This window comes from Erithacus rubecula (genome assembly GCF_903797595.1).
Source record: "Erithacus rubecula genome assembly, chromosome: 10".
Classification (NCBI taxonomy): Eukaryota; Metazoa; Chordata; class Aves; order Passeriformes; family Muscicapidae; genus Erithacus; species Erithacus rubecula.
Genome location: NC_136662.1, coordinates 17298067 through 17315742, shown reverse-complemented (window position 1 = coordinate 17315742; position 17676 = coordinate 17298067). Strand labels below are relative to the sequence as shown.

The following is a 17676-nucleotide window of genomic DNA, read 5'->3' as shown; positions in this document are numbered from 1 at the left end:
GTAGTTGGACTAAATGACAGAGTGCCAGGACTACAAAAATGCAATGTAATGGCACTGCTATACACAACATAAATATGAAAATAAGTTTAAAATAAATACTAATTTTGTTTTCAAAACTTAATTATTTTGGAACTTAACACCATCCCTTTCTTACCTACAGACTGACTGCTCAGGACTGATATTCTCACTTGCTGACATTATCTTGCTGCTGTCAGTGCTTAAAAAAAATAAATAAATTAATTAAATTCAACCATTTTTATCATTAAGACAGCAATGAGGAAGGAGCCTTCTGTTTTATGACCAAAGAAGCTTTATTCTTCAATACAACCCAAGTCCTAAGAAGGTTACAATCATGACAGTGTAACTTCTTTCTCAATACAATGGACCAACATTCATCTAGAAATTTGACAATGGTTGAAGCTTGTCCTTTAAGAGGAGCCCAAAAACATTTGTCTTGATGGAGAAAAAACATGGAAGAGAAATGAAAAATTACTAACACAGATTTGCTCCTATCTTCAAGGTGAAACTTGCAATATGCAAGCACCTGCAGATGTTCATAATCCTGTCAGAGCCCAACGTTCAACATGCAATTGCAGGGGATTTATACCTCACGTGGTTCCGTGTAACTGCATTCCCCAAACATTTTATTGGACCAGACAGACATTCCAGAGATGAGGCTTCACACTGTACAGGATGCAGGAAGAGAACCACCCAGCAATCAGTGCAAAATGAAGCCTTTTGGAAACATTCATCCCACCAGCTCCCACTGGACAAGGACAAAGGAAATACCACAAATAATGCATTTCAATTAAAATGTGGTATAAAGTTTACACATGCACACACTAAGAGGAACTGATAAAAATATTGTAAGAAAATATTTTGGAAGAGGAGTATACTTACTTCTCAACTCCTACTAAAAGAAAGGAAACTGGTATCTGTTATGGATTAGTAGCTTTGGAAATCTCACCTTTCAAGGACAATAAGTGGAGCTGCTATGAGGAAGAGACAACCCCTACTGTTGGTGCAGTCACTGTAGGCAGAAAGACAGACATTGTGTGCAATGGCTAAAAGGACTCCAAAGGGAAATGAATAGGCAACACACAACACTATAGTTGCCACATATTTTACTGCATAAATAAAGAAATACCTTCAGTGTTCCTATACCAGAGTCCTGAATCAATGAAGCAATTCATGGGAGAGATTTAAACAGCTTAGTGTGGATGCCTGACTGAAAAAAAAAAAAAAAAACTACCTCAAAAACAGTTTGGAAAACATCTGTGCTATACCAGGAACTGCTCTACTTGAAGAAAATTGAATTGAAGAAAGATGTGCAGAAACTTGAAACGTGATCAAATAAGCAATAAAATGCTCAAAAAGATTGGAAAAACCAAACATAAGTATACAAGGGAGACTTTCAGGACACCACTTCTTTTGGATGCAATACATTGCAGTGCCCAACTCCCTCTGAAACAGGTTGCAACCCCAAATTTATAGTCACTTCAGTTATGAACAAACCTGTGTTCAACACTCCAGCCACTTCCACATTTTCAGTCACAATCCAGACATGCCTATCATTAGTAGCTGGCAGCAGCAGCAGTAGTTAAAATGCTGCTGTTTTCACACCCAATGCAGCTATTTTCAGGAGCTCTGCTTTTTCCAGAGGGAACCAATTACAACATGTATGGTCCCCCTTGCAACCATCATCCTCACACGAGCCCTCAGCTTCTGATTACACAGCAGACAGTAACAGCCATCCTCTTTCAAACAGTTCTTTGTTATTCTGAGCTTACTAAACAGCTGTGTGTCAAGCACTCAGAGCCTAAATTACAAGTATTGCACAAACAGCCACTGCCTTTCCTCACTGACCTTCTCATCTGTTGAGTTCTGAAATTTCAAGAGACAGCCCTGATTACTTTGGTAATTACTTCTCACACTGTCTTCTGGTCTTCACTTTATACCTACAATTATAAACAAACAAACAAAAAAAGAGTGTAGGCATATGGAACACATATTCAATTCCCACTCTATCCTGCAAGTCCTTCAGGGGAAGGAAGTGACAATGGCCACAAGCTACAGATCAGGATGTTCTGACTGGACATAGGAAAAATTTCTCTAGCAGACCACAATGGAACAGGTTGCCCAGAGAGGGTGCTTGGTACCCAAAGTCTGTGTTTCTACTCATGATTCTACACTCCCTTAAAAGTAACTGCTTTTGGACTGTTTCCCTTGAGAAGCAAAAGGCCATTGTGGCAACAAAATAGTACCTATGTTGTTACTGTACCTTCAATATTGTACATTCCATGTTGTGTCCCTGCATTGACCAGACATTTCTTCAACCATCTCCAATACAAGCACCTCCAATGCAACAAATGCATGATAGAGAGGTGTTTGAAACAGGTGACCCACCCAAAAGTATACAGTACAATTTAGCTGACATAAAACAGCAAAAAATGTTCAGGACAAGGGGTACAGGAATACCCAAATTTAAAAAGAAAAAAAAACCCCAAACCACTCCAAATGACAATGAACCCTCTGTTCTGTGTCATGCCTGGTCCCTGGGAGGCTACAGACAAACAAGGGATTGTGCAGGGGTTGTGCAGATGATCAAACACTGACACAAGGCTTGTTTAGCCTAACTGAAGATTTTTTAAAGGTATTTTAAACCTGAAAGAACTGAACATTAAAAGTAATCCATGTTTTCCTCTAGTTTACCATATCTAGACACATAAAATAAGAAAGAAAGGGTTATTTTTCCCACTCTTTCCACATTACACATGTAGGCAAATAAATGCAAGAGTGTACTGCAGTTATCTTTAGCAACTCTTTAAGCAAAAACTCTTAGTAGTAAAAAGAGCTCTTTTTACTACTAAGCCTGTAACAATAATGGCTAAACAGAATCACAGAGAAATATACAAATAACTCAGGTGAGAGATGCAAAAAAAAATTCTGATTTAAACAACAGAACAGAAATGGTGATTCTGAACATATCTAATATTTCTATTTCTGAATATGGCTAATTGTGATATTTCCCAAGACTAATTTGCAATCTCACCCTGCTTTGCTAGAATAAATCTATTTTCATGTTCAAGCTGATCTCATGTCCACAGTAACAATGTACAAACCTAAGAAGTACAGAGAAAGTAAAGAGATTAGTTGTTTTCAAATAAATAATTTAGTATGTGCACTTAATCTTTCAGGTTCAACATAGGAAATGTTTGGAAAAGCACAGCTTCAATTATAATATTTTTTTTCCAAGCAAGTTCACATAAAGAAGTTTAATATCTTGAAATACAATTCACTCTTTCTCCTAATCTGTCTTTCTACAATCTTGGTTACTCATTCTTAGCCTTTCCAACCTCTATATAGATGCTAAATTATCTTCTGAACCCAGGAAAATTCTTAAGTCTCATTGTCATATCTACCCAGAGTTAAACATTCACTATCCTGTCTTCTTAATCACCTTTTGAAAAAACATAAACAAATAGAGTACATTGCCATTCATTTAGGAAACCAAAGAAGATAGGAGAATAGGATGGGAGAAACAACAGTATCTGCTAACCCACTGTCAGTTTTCTGAGACATTCTGCTGCTTGTGCCTCTGAACAGGCTCAGCCATCCTTACATGGGACTGTTACCAGGGACAGAGGGGCAGAACTTACCTGCACAGATTCTGCCATGAAACATAAGACACATAAACAACAGATGTGCTTAACACAAACTAGTCTCCCAAAGCTTTTATTTTACTTCTTCCTTTAAAGTACATGCAACTAGGAGCAATAGTTGTTTTAATAATTATAAACATGCCACCATCACTTGTCAGAGGACTGCAGCATGTTTGTATCTTCAGTTCCTGTATCAATTCTACCTGATGGAAAGTAATTCAAATTATCAAACGTGTCTTTATTTTCCCTCTGCTTCAACCTGCAGATCCTTCTGTAGAGGTTTTCTGGATCTTCCAGTTTTTCAGGATTAGAAGCATCCAGATTTTCTCCACAGAAGCAACCCATGAGATAAGATTAAATAGTAAGAACTTTTCTTCTCTCTTCTCAGCTGGAAGAAGTCCTTTAAACAGAACAAGCTGTTTTGTAAATAAATGAAGTAACAAAGGTTTGACTTTCTAAGAATTTTAGATTTGTCTCCATTTTCTCCTCCCTGTAATAATGCAAGCCAGATTCTCCAGATTCTTTGGGCAAATACAGAATTTCAACTGAACGTAAAAGAAAAAAAAAAAAAAATCCATCAATTAGGAAAGGACTTCTGAAGAAGAGTATGAGTAGATAAAACCAGAAACTAGTCACACGATGGGACTTGATCAGATTATGAAAATAGCTATGGGCAACAGCAGCAAACTATTAAAAATAAATGGATATAAACAGCAAGGTTTCTCCAAATTAAGGTACTGTAAAACCAAATTACTCCACGGGAGGTCTTGTTAATTTTCACCCAGGGGATGGCAGCTGCCAGTCTGTAACTGAGAAGAAAACGGGACCGCTCTGAGTTTTTTGTTTGTGGGATTTTAACCAATATTTTTGAGTGGCCGTGACGCGGCGGGCGCGCCGGGCTCTGCTGCCCCCGCGCGGCACCGGGGCGCCACTGCAGGCGCTGGAAACACGGGCTTTCCATAAAAACACGGGCTTTCTGTAAAAACACGGGCTTTCAGTAAAAACACGGGCTTTCTGTAAAAACACGGGCTTTCTGTAAAAACACGGGCTTTCTGTAAAAACACGGTGCTTCAGTAAAAACCCGGTGCTTCAGTAAAAACCCGGTGCTTCAGTAAAAAACCCGAGTTAAGCACGTCGGTCTGTCCGGGATGGATTAAAAATAACATTTCCTAAAGAGCTGGAGGGAGAAGGAAGAGAAGGTCTCTGTATTTTCACACAGTATCAGTTCCCTGGACCAATTCACTACACAAACAAGTTTTTTAGAGTATCTGAAGGCAAGCCAGAGGAGCAGAAACTGCTTAGCCAGGAGCTCAGCAGAAACTTTCCTGTATGGCAATCCCATCCCACATTACTCCGTCATGTTATTTAGTCTTTACAAAGACTGAAGTATTTAACTGGGGGAAAAAAAAAAAATAGGAGCACAGAACCAGGCAAAAAACTTAATTCCTCACCAAAAAAACCTGTGCAACTTTAACTTCAAGCATGAGGCATGATGTGTCTTAAAAAAAAAATCACTGATAATAAAAACAGACAAGTATAAAAAAAGAAAAAAAAAAAGCTCACACAGGAAGAAGTAAAAATGTATCATATAGTCATCTTAGATATTTTTATAAACAGGTCCTTGAAGAAAGAAACCATCCCAAGATTAGTTTACACTGAATGGTGACAAGAATAAGTAAAGCTACTTAGGGGGTAATTCCCTTCCTGCAAAGGCACAAACAAACACACAACTGCTGAGCAAAGTATACTTATACTATTACAAAATTATGTCAAATCCAGCAATTAATACATAACAGCCAAGACGGTTTAGGGTTTTTTAAAAAGCTTTTGACCACATGGTTGCACATTAAACAAAATCAAAGTAGTCCTACATTCTTGAAATTAAAGTCTGCAGTAAGAAATTCTTATCTTAGCTCTTTTTAATGCCACACTTATAAAGTTTTCTAGAAATGAGTGAACTTCCCAATATCAATTTTTGCTCTTACCCTAATTGTTCTTCTCATTTCTCAATTGCCATTTCCTGAGGTCAGAGTTAATCATTACGAGGGAACTCTGCATCAAGACTGTACCAGAAGAGTGGCAATTCCTCTACACAACAGCAGATTTCTCTAGTCCTTCATCCATCCATCCAGTGCAATTTGCATAGGAGGCTACAGCATAAAGAGCACTTAACTCCAGTTTACAAGCTATTTTTAATTCTTCTTGGGGAAAAAGTTATAGTAACTACAATAAGAAATGTGACATTCAAAAGTCAAAAAACACCAGTCCAAAGGTCTCAAGTTCCTTCAGATAATGGCAAAGTTTCTATACATAGAAGGACAAACCTTTATGGAATACAATATGCTATAATTAGAAAAAAAACTTTGTGGGAAATAAAATACACAGTGAGGAGAAGTAATACACTGTTACACACTACTGAAGCTTTAATGTTTTTCTAATATAAATAAGTCCTCTTTTACAATGACAGAATGGTTTGGGTTAGAAAGAACCTTAGAAGATCATCTAGTTCCAATTCCTCCACTGTGGGCAGGGGACACCTTCCAATAGACCAGGCTGGTCAATGCCCCATCCAGCCTGGCCTTAAACACTTCCAGGGATGGGGGATCCACAACTTCTCCAGGCAACCTCTTCCAATATCTTACCATCCTCATAGTGAAGAATTTCTTCCTCATACCTAATCAAAATCAATGCATAAGCCTATCTTACAAAAGATAAGAAATATTAAAATTATATTTGAAGCACTGCTAAATAAGAGGCAAAAAAAAGAAAATTCAATCAAAATTAACACATTTTTTTCCACTGTAATTCAATTTGCAATCTTTGTGTTGCATTAACTCAGGCTTTTGCTTCTAATGAAGTACCTGACCCAAACACAAAAGCTCTGGACTCAAAGATATAGAAAATAATGTTAAAATGAATCATAATGAAAAAAAATAAAAGCCTTTCCATTGTTCAGATAAGGAACTTTCAAACAGAGATTATAGCAGCAGTGCTAACAGAAAAATGCAGCATTACTAATTTCTAGGAGCTTAATGGAGAACCGCCCATGCTCCACTTGGAACCTGATAGAATTGTGTGGGGCAAGTCTCAATAGGCTGAAAAGTCTTTCCAAGTAAATTCACAGTAATTAGGTTTCTAATTATACCCAGAGCATTAGTGATTGCTGTGGTTAAAACAGCCTGAACTGTTTCCTTATTCCTCTCTTTCTGAAAGCTCAGTCTTCCATTGTTTGCGCAGAAATTCTAGAAATTCAGTCTGCCTGAACATCCTTTTTTTTTTTTAAAGTTTAAACAGAAGAAGAGAGAGTCCTGTGCAAAATTAAACTTTTCCACTATAAAAACAAATACTCCCTGGTACTGAAGCAGCTAGAAAGTGTGAAGTACAGGGCCTTTCATGGCCCAAACTAGAATCCACAACAGTTGAGGTTGTGCACTTAGCTCTGAAGGCACAGATGCATCTCCAGCACAAGTCATGGTAACCACGTCATACCCTCATTACAGCACCTACACCACTCCACCAGCACTGCCCCTGCACACCACGCTGCCTTATCAATACTGTATCTTGAAATACTGCCTGTGCTGTCACAAGCATTTGCACATAACCTCTGCCCCAAACAAGCAACTTCCACACATTGCTGCACTCCTGAACTACAGATAGAATGTGCAGTTACAGGACAGCAAGTCTCATTTGGCCAACTGGACTGAGATTAAAAACCTTAGACCTTTATTCTATTCATAGCTCTGCCCTTGAGCTGCTGCATGATGTAGAAAAATTTGACTTCCCTGTGCTTCAGCTTCCTCAGCCTTCCTGAGTCAAGCCTATTCATCACCCTTCACCCTAAGAAATGTGCTTCAGTACAATTTTTTACTACGGTATCTGTTACAGTTGAGAAACAGTATTTACCTAGTATTTTATAGCTACTCTGAGACTAATTAACTTGTAACAGAGACAAAAAGATGCAATTGCACTTATAAATTATTAACTTTGCAACAGTGAGGGTGAGCTTTCAGAAGCAGGTAGGAAGCCATCTGCTACTTATCTGGCGGAAAAACCCAGCTTTTATTTATTTCTGTGCCATCTTTTTTTCACTATTTCTTTAAAAGCATGCATGCATCTGTTCATAGTGCTGTGAAAGAAGACACTCCTTGGAACATGCACACTCACTATAGTTATAAAAGATACCAGTTAAATTTTTCTGTAGTTATTAATTCTTTTTGTTCTGTGAGTGATTAAGGGGTACACTTCCTGCACTGCTGCAGCTCTGATGACTCAGATTTAATCAGTGTCCAAACACTGAAACTCACAGGGTAACAACTGTGAAAAAGTGGCATGCTGTAACAGAACTGAGTTAAAGTAAGAGGGATCCCAGTGTGGTATGAGAAAAAGAAACATCTGTGTTTATAAGCACTTAAAAATCAAAACAGCTGATTTTAACATGTTCTGATTTTTTTTTTTTTAACTGAGTAGGAAATGCTAAATTCTGATCCTCAGAGATATACATTTCCTGCATCGTTGAGGCCCTTGGTTATGCAAAATACCAAGAACTGGGTAAGAAAAATCTTGCCGTTTCTGTATCTGACTAGAATTTTGCCACTATCCTCACACACTGTTACTTCCTCAGGAAAGCAATGCATACAAGAGCAATATAATCACCCAGTGCCATGAAGGAATAACCACTTGAAATCAGCTACCTCGGGTTCAAATATCTATTCAGGATGTGCACACACAGTACAAATTACTTTTTGCCTGGATGCACAATTACATTCCTTCTGAAGTGCAGAAGAGATACATAATTCAAAGGGAGCTATACCTCACAACCCAAGTGCACTTGTCATTGCAAGTCACTCCCAGGTTGTTTGGCTGCTTTATTGCCTCAGCCTGATGCTGTGATGTAAACTCAGACTACAATGACAAAAACAGAGATGTTATAGTGACAGTGTTGACAGAAGATAACCAACCAGGAAAAATCTCATCTGGAAAACACACCTAAGTGTGACAGGGTCAGAATCAGAACCAAGACCACGCTTAGATCACAACAGCAGCAGCAGCTGTCCAACTTGAGACAAATCACAGATTACCTCCTTTGTCCCAACACCAGTAGAACTGATGTGAAACAGAACTGAAACGAGGATGGAAGGTGCCCAAAGCCAGCCTGGATGTCTCAAAATCAATGAAAAAGTGCAATCTATTCTATTGAAAGTGTGGTGGGAGGCAGCTCCTGTCCAGGCTGGCAATACTAATCACTACAGGCAGTGCTGCAATGGTACAGGTGAGAGGGGGATGCACGGGGAGGAGGGGGAGAGGCAGAGAACCATCACCAACAGGGATGACACAGCTTCACAAGGAGGTATTGTTTCCAGCTGAAAGCATTGCTAAGGGGTTCACAGTCAGCTGAGATGAATAAATCCTTTCACCTCTGAAAGCACTCAGCTGCAGAGCAATTGCTACCAGAGGTAAAGTGCTTTCACTGCAATGTACCTTTCCAGAATATGGAAAACTGCTGACTTTGACCTCTGGATATTTGTATCAGAGGACACAGTTTTGGCTGCATATAAGACACTGAACACAGTTCCTTATGAACACTCTCCCAATCCACCCATCCAAAGCCACAGGAACATACCTTTCCCAAAATTTGTAGGGAGGCCAGGGAGAAAATGCACGAGTTAAGTGAAGCAAGTGAAATACTAAGGCTGAGGTCAACTGAGTGGAACAAAAATCACACTCTATTTTAAACTGGGCAAGTTCCTCAATTGCACCCATCAGTTAATAACACAAATGGAGAGAGGGGAAAATAGAAAGGACTCAAACAGCACCGAAACAGTCACTGTCAAGAGAAGCAAGAGCAACTTATTACTTCAAAATGCAAAACTAAGGCCCAGCTGTGAGCAAGGAGATGGAGAAATATTCTTGCACCTTACTTTTCAATCTTGCTGAAAAGTCAGCACTGGCCTAGAACTAAAACAGTAACTCAAAAAAGCCAAAATGAAGATACTACAGGTACAGTCACCCTGCAAGCCACAACATGCTTAGGGTGCTATGCCCTTAATGACCTTCACTAAACCTGCTCCTTACATGCTCCTAAAGCCAAAAGAGTGTTCAGGGAGTTTCCTCCTCTGGAGAAATCCCAAGGCCAAGGCACATTATACTTGCTCCCTCTCTCAACAGCTCTGTCATGCATCATTTCCCATTGCCCCTGCAGAGATTTGTCCTGCACTGTTAACGTTATAGCAGCACTCGAAATTCCTGGAGAGACAGCAGGGTCATAAAGTAATGCTGGGTATTTTACTAAATAAGCAGTAACAGATCAGAAGATGATGAGGCACTTTCATTCCCCTATGCTCCTTGTCTGCCCTATGAAGTGCTGCCTTCTAAAAGACAGAAAGGCACTCTTGAATTTTTTAATTTTGTTTTTAAGTCTCCTAAGTTCTGATTCACATTCATTGAGCAGACTGTCTCTTCTGTCCTGGTGGCACACAGGCAGCTGCCTGGGGTGAGTTGGGCAGTTCTGAGCAGTTACATTCAACAGCCAGAGCAAAACTACCAGGAATACACACATCAGATTCCAACCAGGAGAGAAAGAGCTGGCACAATTACAGCTGTGAAAGATACCACCACAACTGAGTGTCCTGGAGTTGCTGGAGTTTAAGTTTAGCCATGCTTCTTATTCTGGCAAGCTAACAGGGAGCACAAAGTAACTTCAGCAGTGACAATTTCTGGGCACCAAATAAATTTTTTCCTGTGTTCTGCACAGATAAGAGAATTATCCACTATAGGTAGTATACTATAGCTTTAAGTTTCATGCTGAACACAAGTGGAATACTTCAGACCAATATGAGAAACCTTATAAAAGTTAAGCTACTTTACCAGACTACTCTTGTTTTAACTTCTATTTTTACATCTTTGTTTCTAATATCTACTGCTGCCTCAATAACATTACTTGCTATTTTTAGCATTTCAGAAAAGCATCACTGTGATCCTCAAATCCCTAAAGTATCTGAAAACAAGCAAAGAGATCCTTAAAACTGTAGTTGGATCCAAGTTATGAGAACTTTCTACACAGTTCTTCTCAATTTTGGTGCAGAAAGTACAGCACTAACACTACAGCTGAGTGGATGAAACAAACCTTGAAGTTACTAATAATTCAAACATTAAAGAATTCACAATAATCTGTCTCAGTGCTATCTGTACCCAGTCTCTTCCTGCAAAGCAAAAAAAAAAAAAAAAGGCAACTGTTTCAGGAGGCTTGGAGTGCTGCACAATACTGACCAAAACAAGTCTTTCTAAAAAATAATGCCCATAAGGCCATAAGGTTAGTTTCTCAATCATTCCAGCCTGGCAAAGGCAGAGCAGTAAAAAAAGTCTACTTTAAAGAATACACACACACACCCTTTAGTAAATATTTCGAGATGGACATGGCATCATCACCAGTCCTTTATTAACAACTTTACATGTCTTCCTTCACGCAACTCTGACTCCTTTCCTCATAGGCTGCTTCAACCAGCACTGACTCCTCTCTGCAAGTTTCCTTCTTCCTTGTACATGACCAGCTGACCCCAACCTGTCCCCTACACAGCCACCTAACCCTGTCTGTCCCTCACACAGCATCTTCTTAGCTTATACCTGTCCCTTGCACAACCACACATCCCTTCCTCCTCACAGCACAGCCAGCAGACTCCATCTCAAACTGAGGCAGGCTCTGGTACTCCAACTGCAGCTCACTCTTGACTAGCTGGCCCACTCTCTTATAACACCCATCCTCACTGAGCAGGCAAGGCTGTCTCCAGTTCTCAGCAAACAGTACAGCTGTAATTCATTGAGGAAAATTGCCTTCTGCACTATCCTTACAAACTTTCCCACAACACCCCCCTAAAGCTAATGTCATAGATAGAAAGCAATTAAAATTGTTGCCATCACCATCACAACAGCACTGTGAATGCCTTGTCAAAAAATACGCTCCCTCAGCCATCTAACCATTAATTCAGCCATCCTAGCTCAAAACACTTTCATCAGATTTATGCTCCCAGTGCCAAGCTGAGCTGGCCCAGAGCTGATATTTTTTATAGGAGCATTCCTGCGTTCCCATCTTCTGGCAAAGGCAAGTAGGACAGTCACAGCAGAGCACAAAACCATTACGTGACTCTCCACTAAGAGGACAAGTTTGTCTCCATGGCCTAGTTGCTCACACACCAGCTGAATGTCTGTTCACTGGTTCTTCATTAAACAAAGCACACAAGGAAGTCAGATGTCAGTGTACGTAAGAGCCACTCCCTTGACACAGAACAATGACACTCCCAGCTGCCCAAGACACAGCAGCTGTCCCCACCCACCCTGGACACATCCGTGAGGCTTTAGTCACATGAGAAGGAGCACACATTTCCCAAACCCCTGCAGGAAGATCCATTTCTTCAGTACATTGTTAGACCCTAATACAAGAATTGACAAAAGTACACTTTCACTTTGAAAGAGATAAACCAGTATTTATATTGATAATAAAGGTTTAATTGCTTTTGATTAATTCAGGCGTTTTTGCTGCATGACTGGTTTCCATGGGAATGCAAGCAGATTAAAAACCTGCAACCAGAAGTGAGTCAGTTTTGCCTGTTTATGTCTCCTCAGTTCCCTTGGAAACAGACATTAAAAAAAAAAAAAAGAGTAAAAAGGATAAGGGTCTTGAAATACCTTCTGAAAATCTCTTTCCAAAGCTTTATCTCTTTGGCTGTCTTGCCAGAATTAGAGCTGAAAATAACACAGAGCAACAGATGACAGAAGAGTGACTTGATTTTTTAAGGAGACATCAACAGAACACACCTAGAGATGTTATAAAAACCACATTCTGACTGACAAGCTCAAATTGTATTAACTTGAGTTTTGGCAAAAGTACTTTATGTAGCATATATATTTCTTTAAATTAGTTCAATGGTAATGCAGAGAGAAATGCAATAGAGAACAAGAAAATAGCATCACACTGTCCTTGTCCCAAGAAAATTGCAATACTTTGAGAGAGAGGGAAAAAGTAAAAGCTGCCTTGGGGGAATGAGTCCAATATTTCCATTGCCAGGATGCTTTCTAATGGAATCATTCCTTCCTTATAACACATTCATTTTGAAGATGCAAAATCAGCTATACACATATCAGGTTAAGTAACAAACATCAGTATTAAATTTGTTATGCATAAAATGCATTCCTCCAAGCTGATAAAGCAAACCTAGGAGAGCCTGTCAGCAAGACTGCATCTCCCACCATACTTCTCAAAGACAACAGCACACCCTCCTACAAGCTGGAAGAGACATCATCTTCCTTCCTCCTCAGAGTCAAATGCATCAGGGGAGGAATAGGATGGGAAGCTATTAGGAAAGAGGCTACAGTGCATGTCTCAGACCTTCAAAGCCTGCTCCTACCACTACCATTACTATGCAAGAATCCCCCAGGTGTCCAGAAACACAAAGAATAGCAATACAATTATTTGCACCTGTAAATTCCTTCCAGACTGCTCTGGACAGCTAAACCTGATTACAAACCCTTTATTTCCTTGTTTGCCTCCCACGTCACATTATTAGTTCTACGTGCTCAGGACACTTCTGTGGAACTCAACACTTTATCAGAGAGCTGTGAAATCCATTGTTACTGCCTGTCTGGGAAGAACATGCAGGGATGGTGCACATCTCTTACCACTACTGTCAGAGACTGAAGCTTCCTTACAGACATCAGGAAAGAGAAAAAGGAAATCTTACCTCTGTCCTAAACCCTGCTCATATATCCCAACAATCACCAGAACTCCTGCATTCAGGATTACAACCCCTTATTTTTGTACTTTGCTGCTGCTCTGAGAACTAACAATATACTGCCACTGACATGAAACAAGGCCTGGGGAAGAGCAGCCAGTCATGATACTCACTAAAAGGATGAGAGAAGAGTAGTAATCACTGGAGGTTTGTCTTGGATAAGCAGTTGAACTTAATTCAATGTTAATTAGTTCACATTAGCTGAATTCAATCTATTCTTGTCGTAGTAAAGATAAGCCTTAGAGAATTAATTATTTCCTATTCTCCTTTGTATTTTGCAAGGTGTAGAGTCACACAGGAAGGAGAATAATCTCGAAGGACTCACTAAGGCATCACTCAAGGAGGACAGATTTAACATTAAGTGGAGAACATTTAACATTAAGGGAACATTAAGAAAAACATTGATGTGTATCTTTCAGTCTATTTCAAAGTTTAGCCCCCTTTCTTGTAGAGGTCAGATGTACATATAAACAATATACTTTAGTTATTAATTTACCTCAGCAGGTAAATACACAAACATCCAAATGTCAGGGAAACTAGTTTACACAGCAAACCACTTTACATAGTTACCATTCAAATTCATCCATGACAATGACAATGACATGCACAGGGATTTTCTAAAACATTAAGTGAACAAACCACACAAGCAGGAAATAAGCAGACCAAGTGTTTTCCATCCTACTCTACAACAAATTTGTTTGTTTCCATTATTAAACAGGTGTCAAGTTTACTAAAACCAGTCTGTGAAGAGATTGCAAGGGTGTCAGGTGTTGGGATCAGCTTAGTTTCATACCTCCTCTAGCACAAAGAAGAGAACAAAGATGAATGTCACTGCTAAAGCTAGGGAATCACTGTTAAACAGATGGAAGGCACTGGTCACAAGAAAAGCAAAAATAATTTAATAACAAGGTAACTCAAACAAAATCAATAATCTTTGATTACTAAGGACCCCAAAACCAACATATCTGACTTAGCTTTGCCTTTGGGGACATCAGCATTATCACATTAATCTTAAGGAAATTTACAAGGTCACACACTGTGTTGTAATGTGGGAAATAAAACCACAACAGTTACCATGCACCACCTGTCTGGTGCACTTAACACAGCACCCCTTCAGCAAACACAAAGTACAATTGCCCCATTATACATAGTATCATATTACACATTCTCAATAAAGCCTAATCATAGTTAAACAAGTAATTAAAATCTGTCACTTGTTAACTTCCAAATGCTGATTTATGGAAGCTTAACATTAACACTTCATATCAAGTTTCCCAAAATGGGGTTTTAAATTTGTACTTTAAATTTGCATAAGTTCCTCCTGTCTTAAATTACATGATAAATAAAATGGGGTTTGATAAAGAAGTCTAAAGATCAACAGAAAACAGGCACCATCTTTACTCTTTCAAAAGTAACATCTGCCCCTTTACACTAGATTGCTGCTTATGCTAATATTTCAAGGAACTTCATCCACTATTTAAGACACAATCCACAAAAGTGTTAGAAGGAACAACAGCACAGCCCAAATCAGTCGTGACAACTGATAAAGAACAGCAAGCTAAATCCTCAAGCTAGCATCATCTCTTTGTACATGCTGAAGAAGCTTAATGCAAGCACTGCAACCTCCAAGAATAAATGAACAACATATTTTACACAAAAAATTAGAAAAAAGGAGACACAACAAACCAAAGGTCTGTTATGTTACCTCACAGTGCTCCTGTCAGAACATCCTGGGTACTCAAAAGCAGCAAATGCACTCAATAGAAATCACTCTAATTAGGCTGCAATTTAGAGTCATCTTTCAAGGTAAAAGTGTTCCATTTACAGAAATCCACAGCATCTGCACACAGATTTGCAACACTGCATTGCAATCCAAAGTTACCACAAAACTCCCCAGAGACTGACAAGCCATAAAATAACAAATAGCACACAAAGCTAAGGGACAATATCCTTAGACAACTGCAGAAAGTTAGAACCCTCCTCAGCACCTTCATGCATAATATATAAACATAGCTGCTTCTTCATTTGTAACAAAGATTGCACACAAGTTGTGGCATGAAAGGTTTTTCTGCAGGCCTTAGGAAGTCCAACGTGATTTCCTGGTGGAATGAAGGAAGTAAAGGATGGTAGGTGGTATGATTTCATAACAGATCACCATGTGATAGCAATGGGCAAAAGTGTTCTTTTAACCACAAATGTACTTATTTTCAAGCAGGAAGGATTTTCTTCAACCTGTCAAGAAAAGTGCTACTTTTCAAAAACTCATTATCAAGATTTTTAACAGTTTTAAATTTCCCTCCCTGAAGTACTAACCTGAAGAAAAAAATCCCCACTCAGAAAAACTCTATGCATCTCCTTCAACAAATTTAGTCTTACAATGCTTGTTTTAGTTCAAGGCACTTCGGTAGTTCTGTAAAAATCAGTGCATCAGCACAAGTGTCAAATCCAAGTTAGTATCTGTCATCATGCAAAACTTCTTATGAGCACATAACAACAGATTTGGAGCACGTAGAGGTAGCAAAATGTTTAAGAAGCATTGCAGCAGCAACCTCTATCAGCATGCACAAAACCACAATACAGGAAAGAAGAAATTTGATCAGCAGTTTCTTGTCAGTTCTGGATCAGTGTTTCTCAGCTGCTGATCCAGGGAGCAACAGTCAGCTCTGAGACATCTGAAACGGCCTGTGGAACAGCTGCAAAGAAGGCTGGCTTGTGTTTTGGGCTGGAGAGGAGAGGAGGGAATTGTTTTCTTGTTTTTATTTTTTCAATAAATAGTTACTGCATGCAGGCAAAATCAGCACAAACCAAAAATAAAAGCAGCAACAGAGCAATCAAACTTCAGCATAATTTCTGTCTCACTGTTACTTTCTATGGCCGTACTGCACAGTACAATCCTCAGATTGTATTCAATGAGGTCAGATGTCTCTTTGGACTTAAAAAGGTTGAGAGACATCCTTTAGATGACAGATAGTTGGCAGATAACAACATGGAAGATAAATGGAAGATGAGGATTTCTGAAGGACAAAGCAAGATGATGGGACAACCAGCACATATGATTACAGAAAGAATTCAAAATTCACCAGAGGAAAAAAAACCAAACTTGTCTTAGATATCTTAAAATGCACAGAGGATTCAGGAAACAAAATGCTCAACATACAGACTCTTTATTTTGACAATTAGGAATCATAAACTAACAAAATTTTCCAAGAACTGAGATCTCTAATACTAGATTTATAAAGCATGAATCTGCTCTTGTACCCAGTAATAAAAGTAAAGCCATAAAGAGCATTAGGTAGTCACAAATTCGACCCCTTAAGCACACTAAATGCTCTAGCATTTGAGTGGGCTTAATCACATCCCTCTAATACTACTAAATCAGAACCACCTCTCCACTATTGCAGCTATGTAACAGACGCTTTAGGGAGCCCAGAAACAGTTGCACCGTTCTCCTACTTACTTGAATCCTCCCATCTGAGAAGGTGCAACTTCCAAGCAGAATAGTACAGAAATCCCAGTACCAGAAAGAGGCAGAGGGCTAGCAGCAGGTTACGCATGAACACCAAGAGTCCCATCTTCACATTAAATCTGCTCTTCTACATGACCTGAGAAAGAAAAAGAGGTTGAGATTGGAGCCACCTTCTCCAACGGGCATCCTCTGCAAAACGTGCAACCCCATACCCAGCACAACGCGGGGATCCCAAACCGTGCTCTCCACAAGGTAAAACACAGGCGATCCCCAAAGCACAGCAGTAAAACAAGAACCACCCCCGAGAGGTGCCAGTTGTGGCCGTCACAAGGGCCGGTGCGGCTCCGAGAGGCGGGATCACCGCCACGCCGTGACAGAGCACCAGCCCGCTCCTGCCCACTTCACACACCCGAGCTGGCGCGGCCCCGGCCGCCGAGGCCTGGCGAGCACCGCGTCCTCCCGACAACGCCACGGGGCAAGCCCACGGCGCTGGGGTGTCCTGCGGACAGCGGGGCCCCGGAGGGGCCGGCGCAGCGCTGCTCCCGGCCGAGCCCCGCCGAGCCCCGGGCGCTCCGCGCTGCGGGGACGCGCTGCCCTAGAGGCGGCACCGGTGCCCGGGGAGAGGCGCTCGCCGGGCCCGGGCAGGAGGCAGCTGCCCGCCAGCTGACAGCTGCCAGCGGCCGGCTGGAGCCCGGGTTTGAACGGGCAGCGGCGTCGCCACCGCCGGGCTGCCCCCGCCTCGCCGTGCTCCGCTACCGGCTACGCC

General features: G+C 40.3%; 2 protein-coding genes across 10 annotated transcripts in view; one reads left to right on the top strand and one right to left on the bottom strand.

The window, feature by feature from the left end:
* The window catches only part of DPH2 (diphthamide biosynthesis 2), a 224663-nt gene that overhangs the window by 198789 nt on the left and 8198 nt on the right, over positions 1-17676 (top strand). The window lies entirely within an intron of this gene.
* ST3GAL3 (ST3 beta-galactoside alpha-2,3-sialyltransferase 3) overlaps positions 1-17676 on the bottom strand; it is a 171085-nt gene that overhangs the window by 153189 nt on the left and 220 nt on the right. For 5 of the 9 annotated variants that reach the window (XM_079313926.1, XM_079313923.1, XM_079313927.1 and 2 more), the window contains exon 2: positions 16902-17046. In XM_079313926.1, coding sequence (XP_079170052.1) covers positions 16902-17016 — 115 coding nt within the window. In that variant the 5' untranslated portion in view covers positions 17017-17046. Of the gene's footprint in view, positions 1-154; positions 175-1866; positions 1885-16901; positions 17047-17122; positions 17426-17676 lie in introns of those variants that run through there. The other 4 variants (XM_079313925.1, XM_079313932.1, XM_079313930.1 and 1 more) reach the window with 4 other exon arrangements.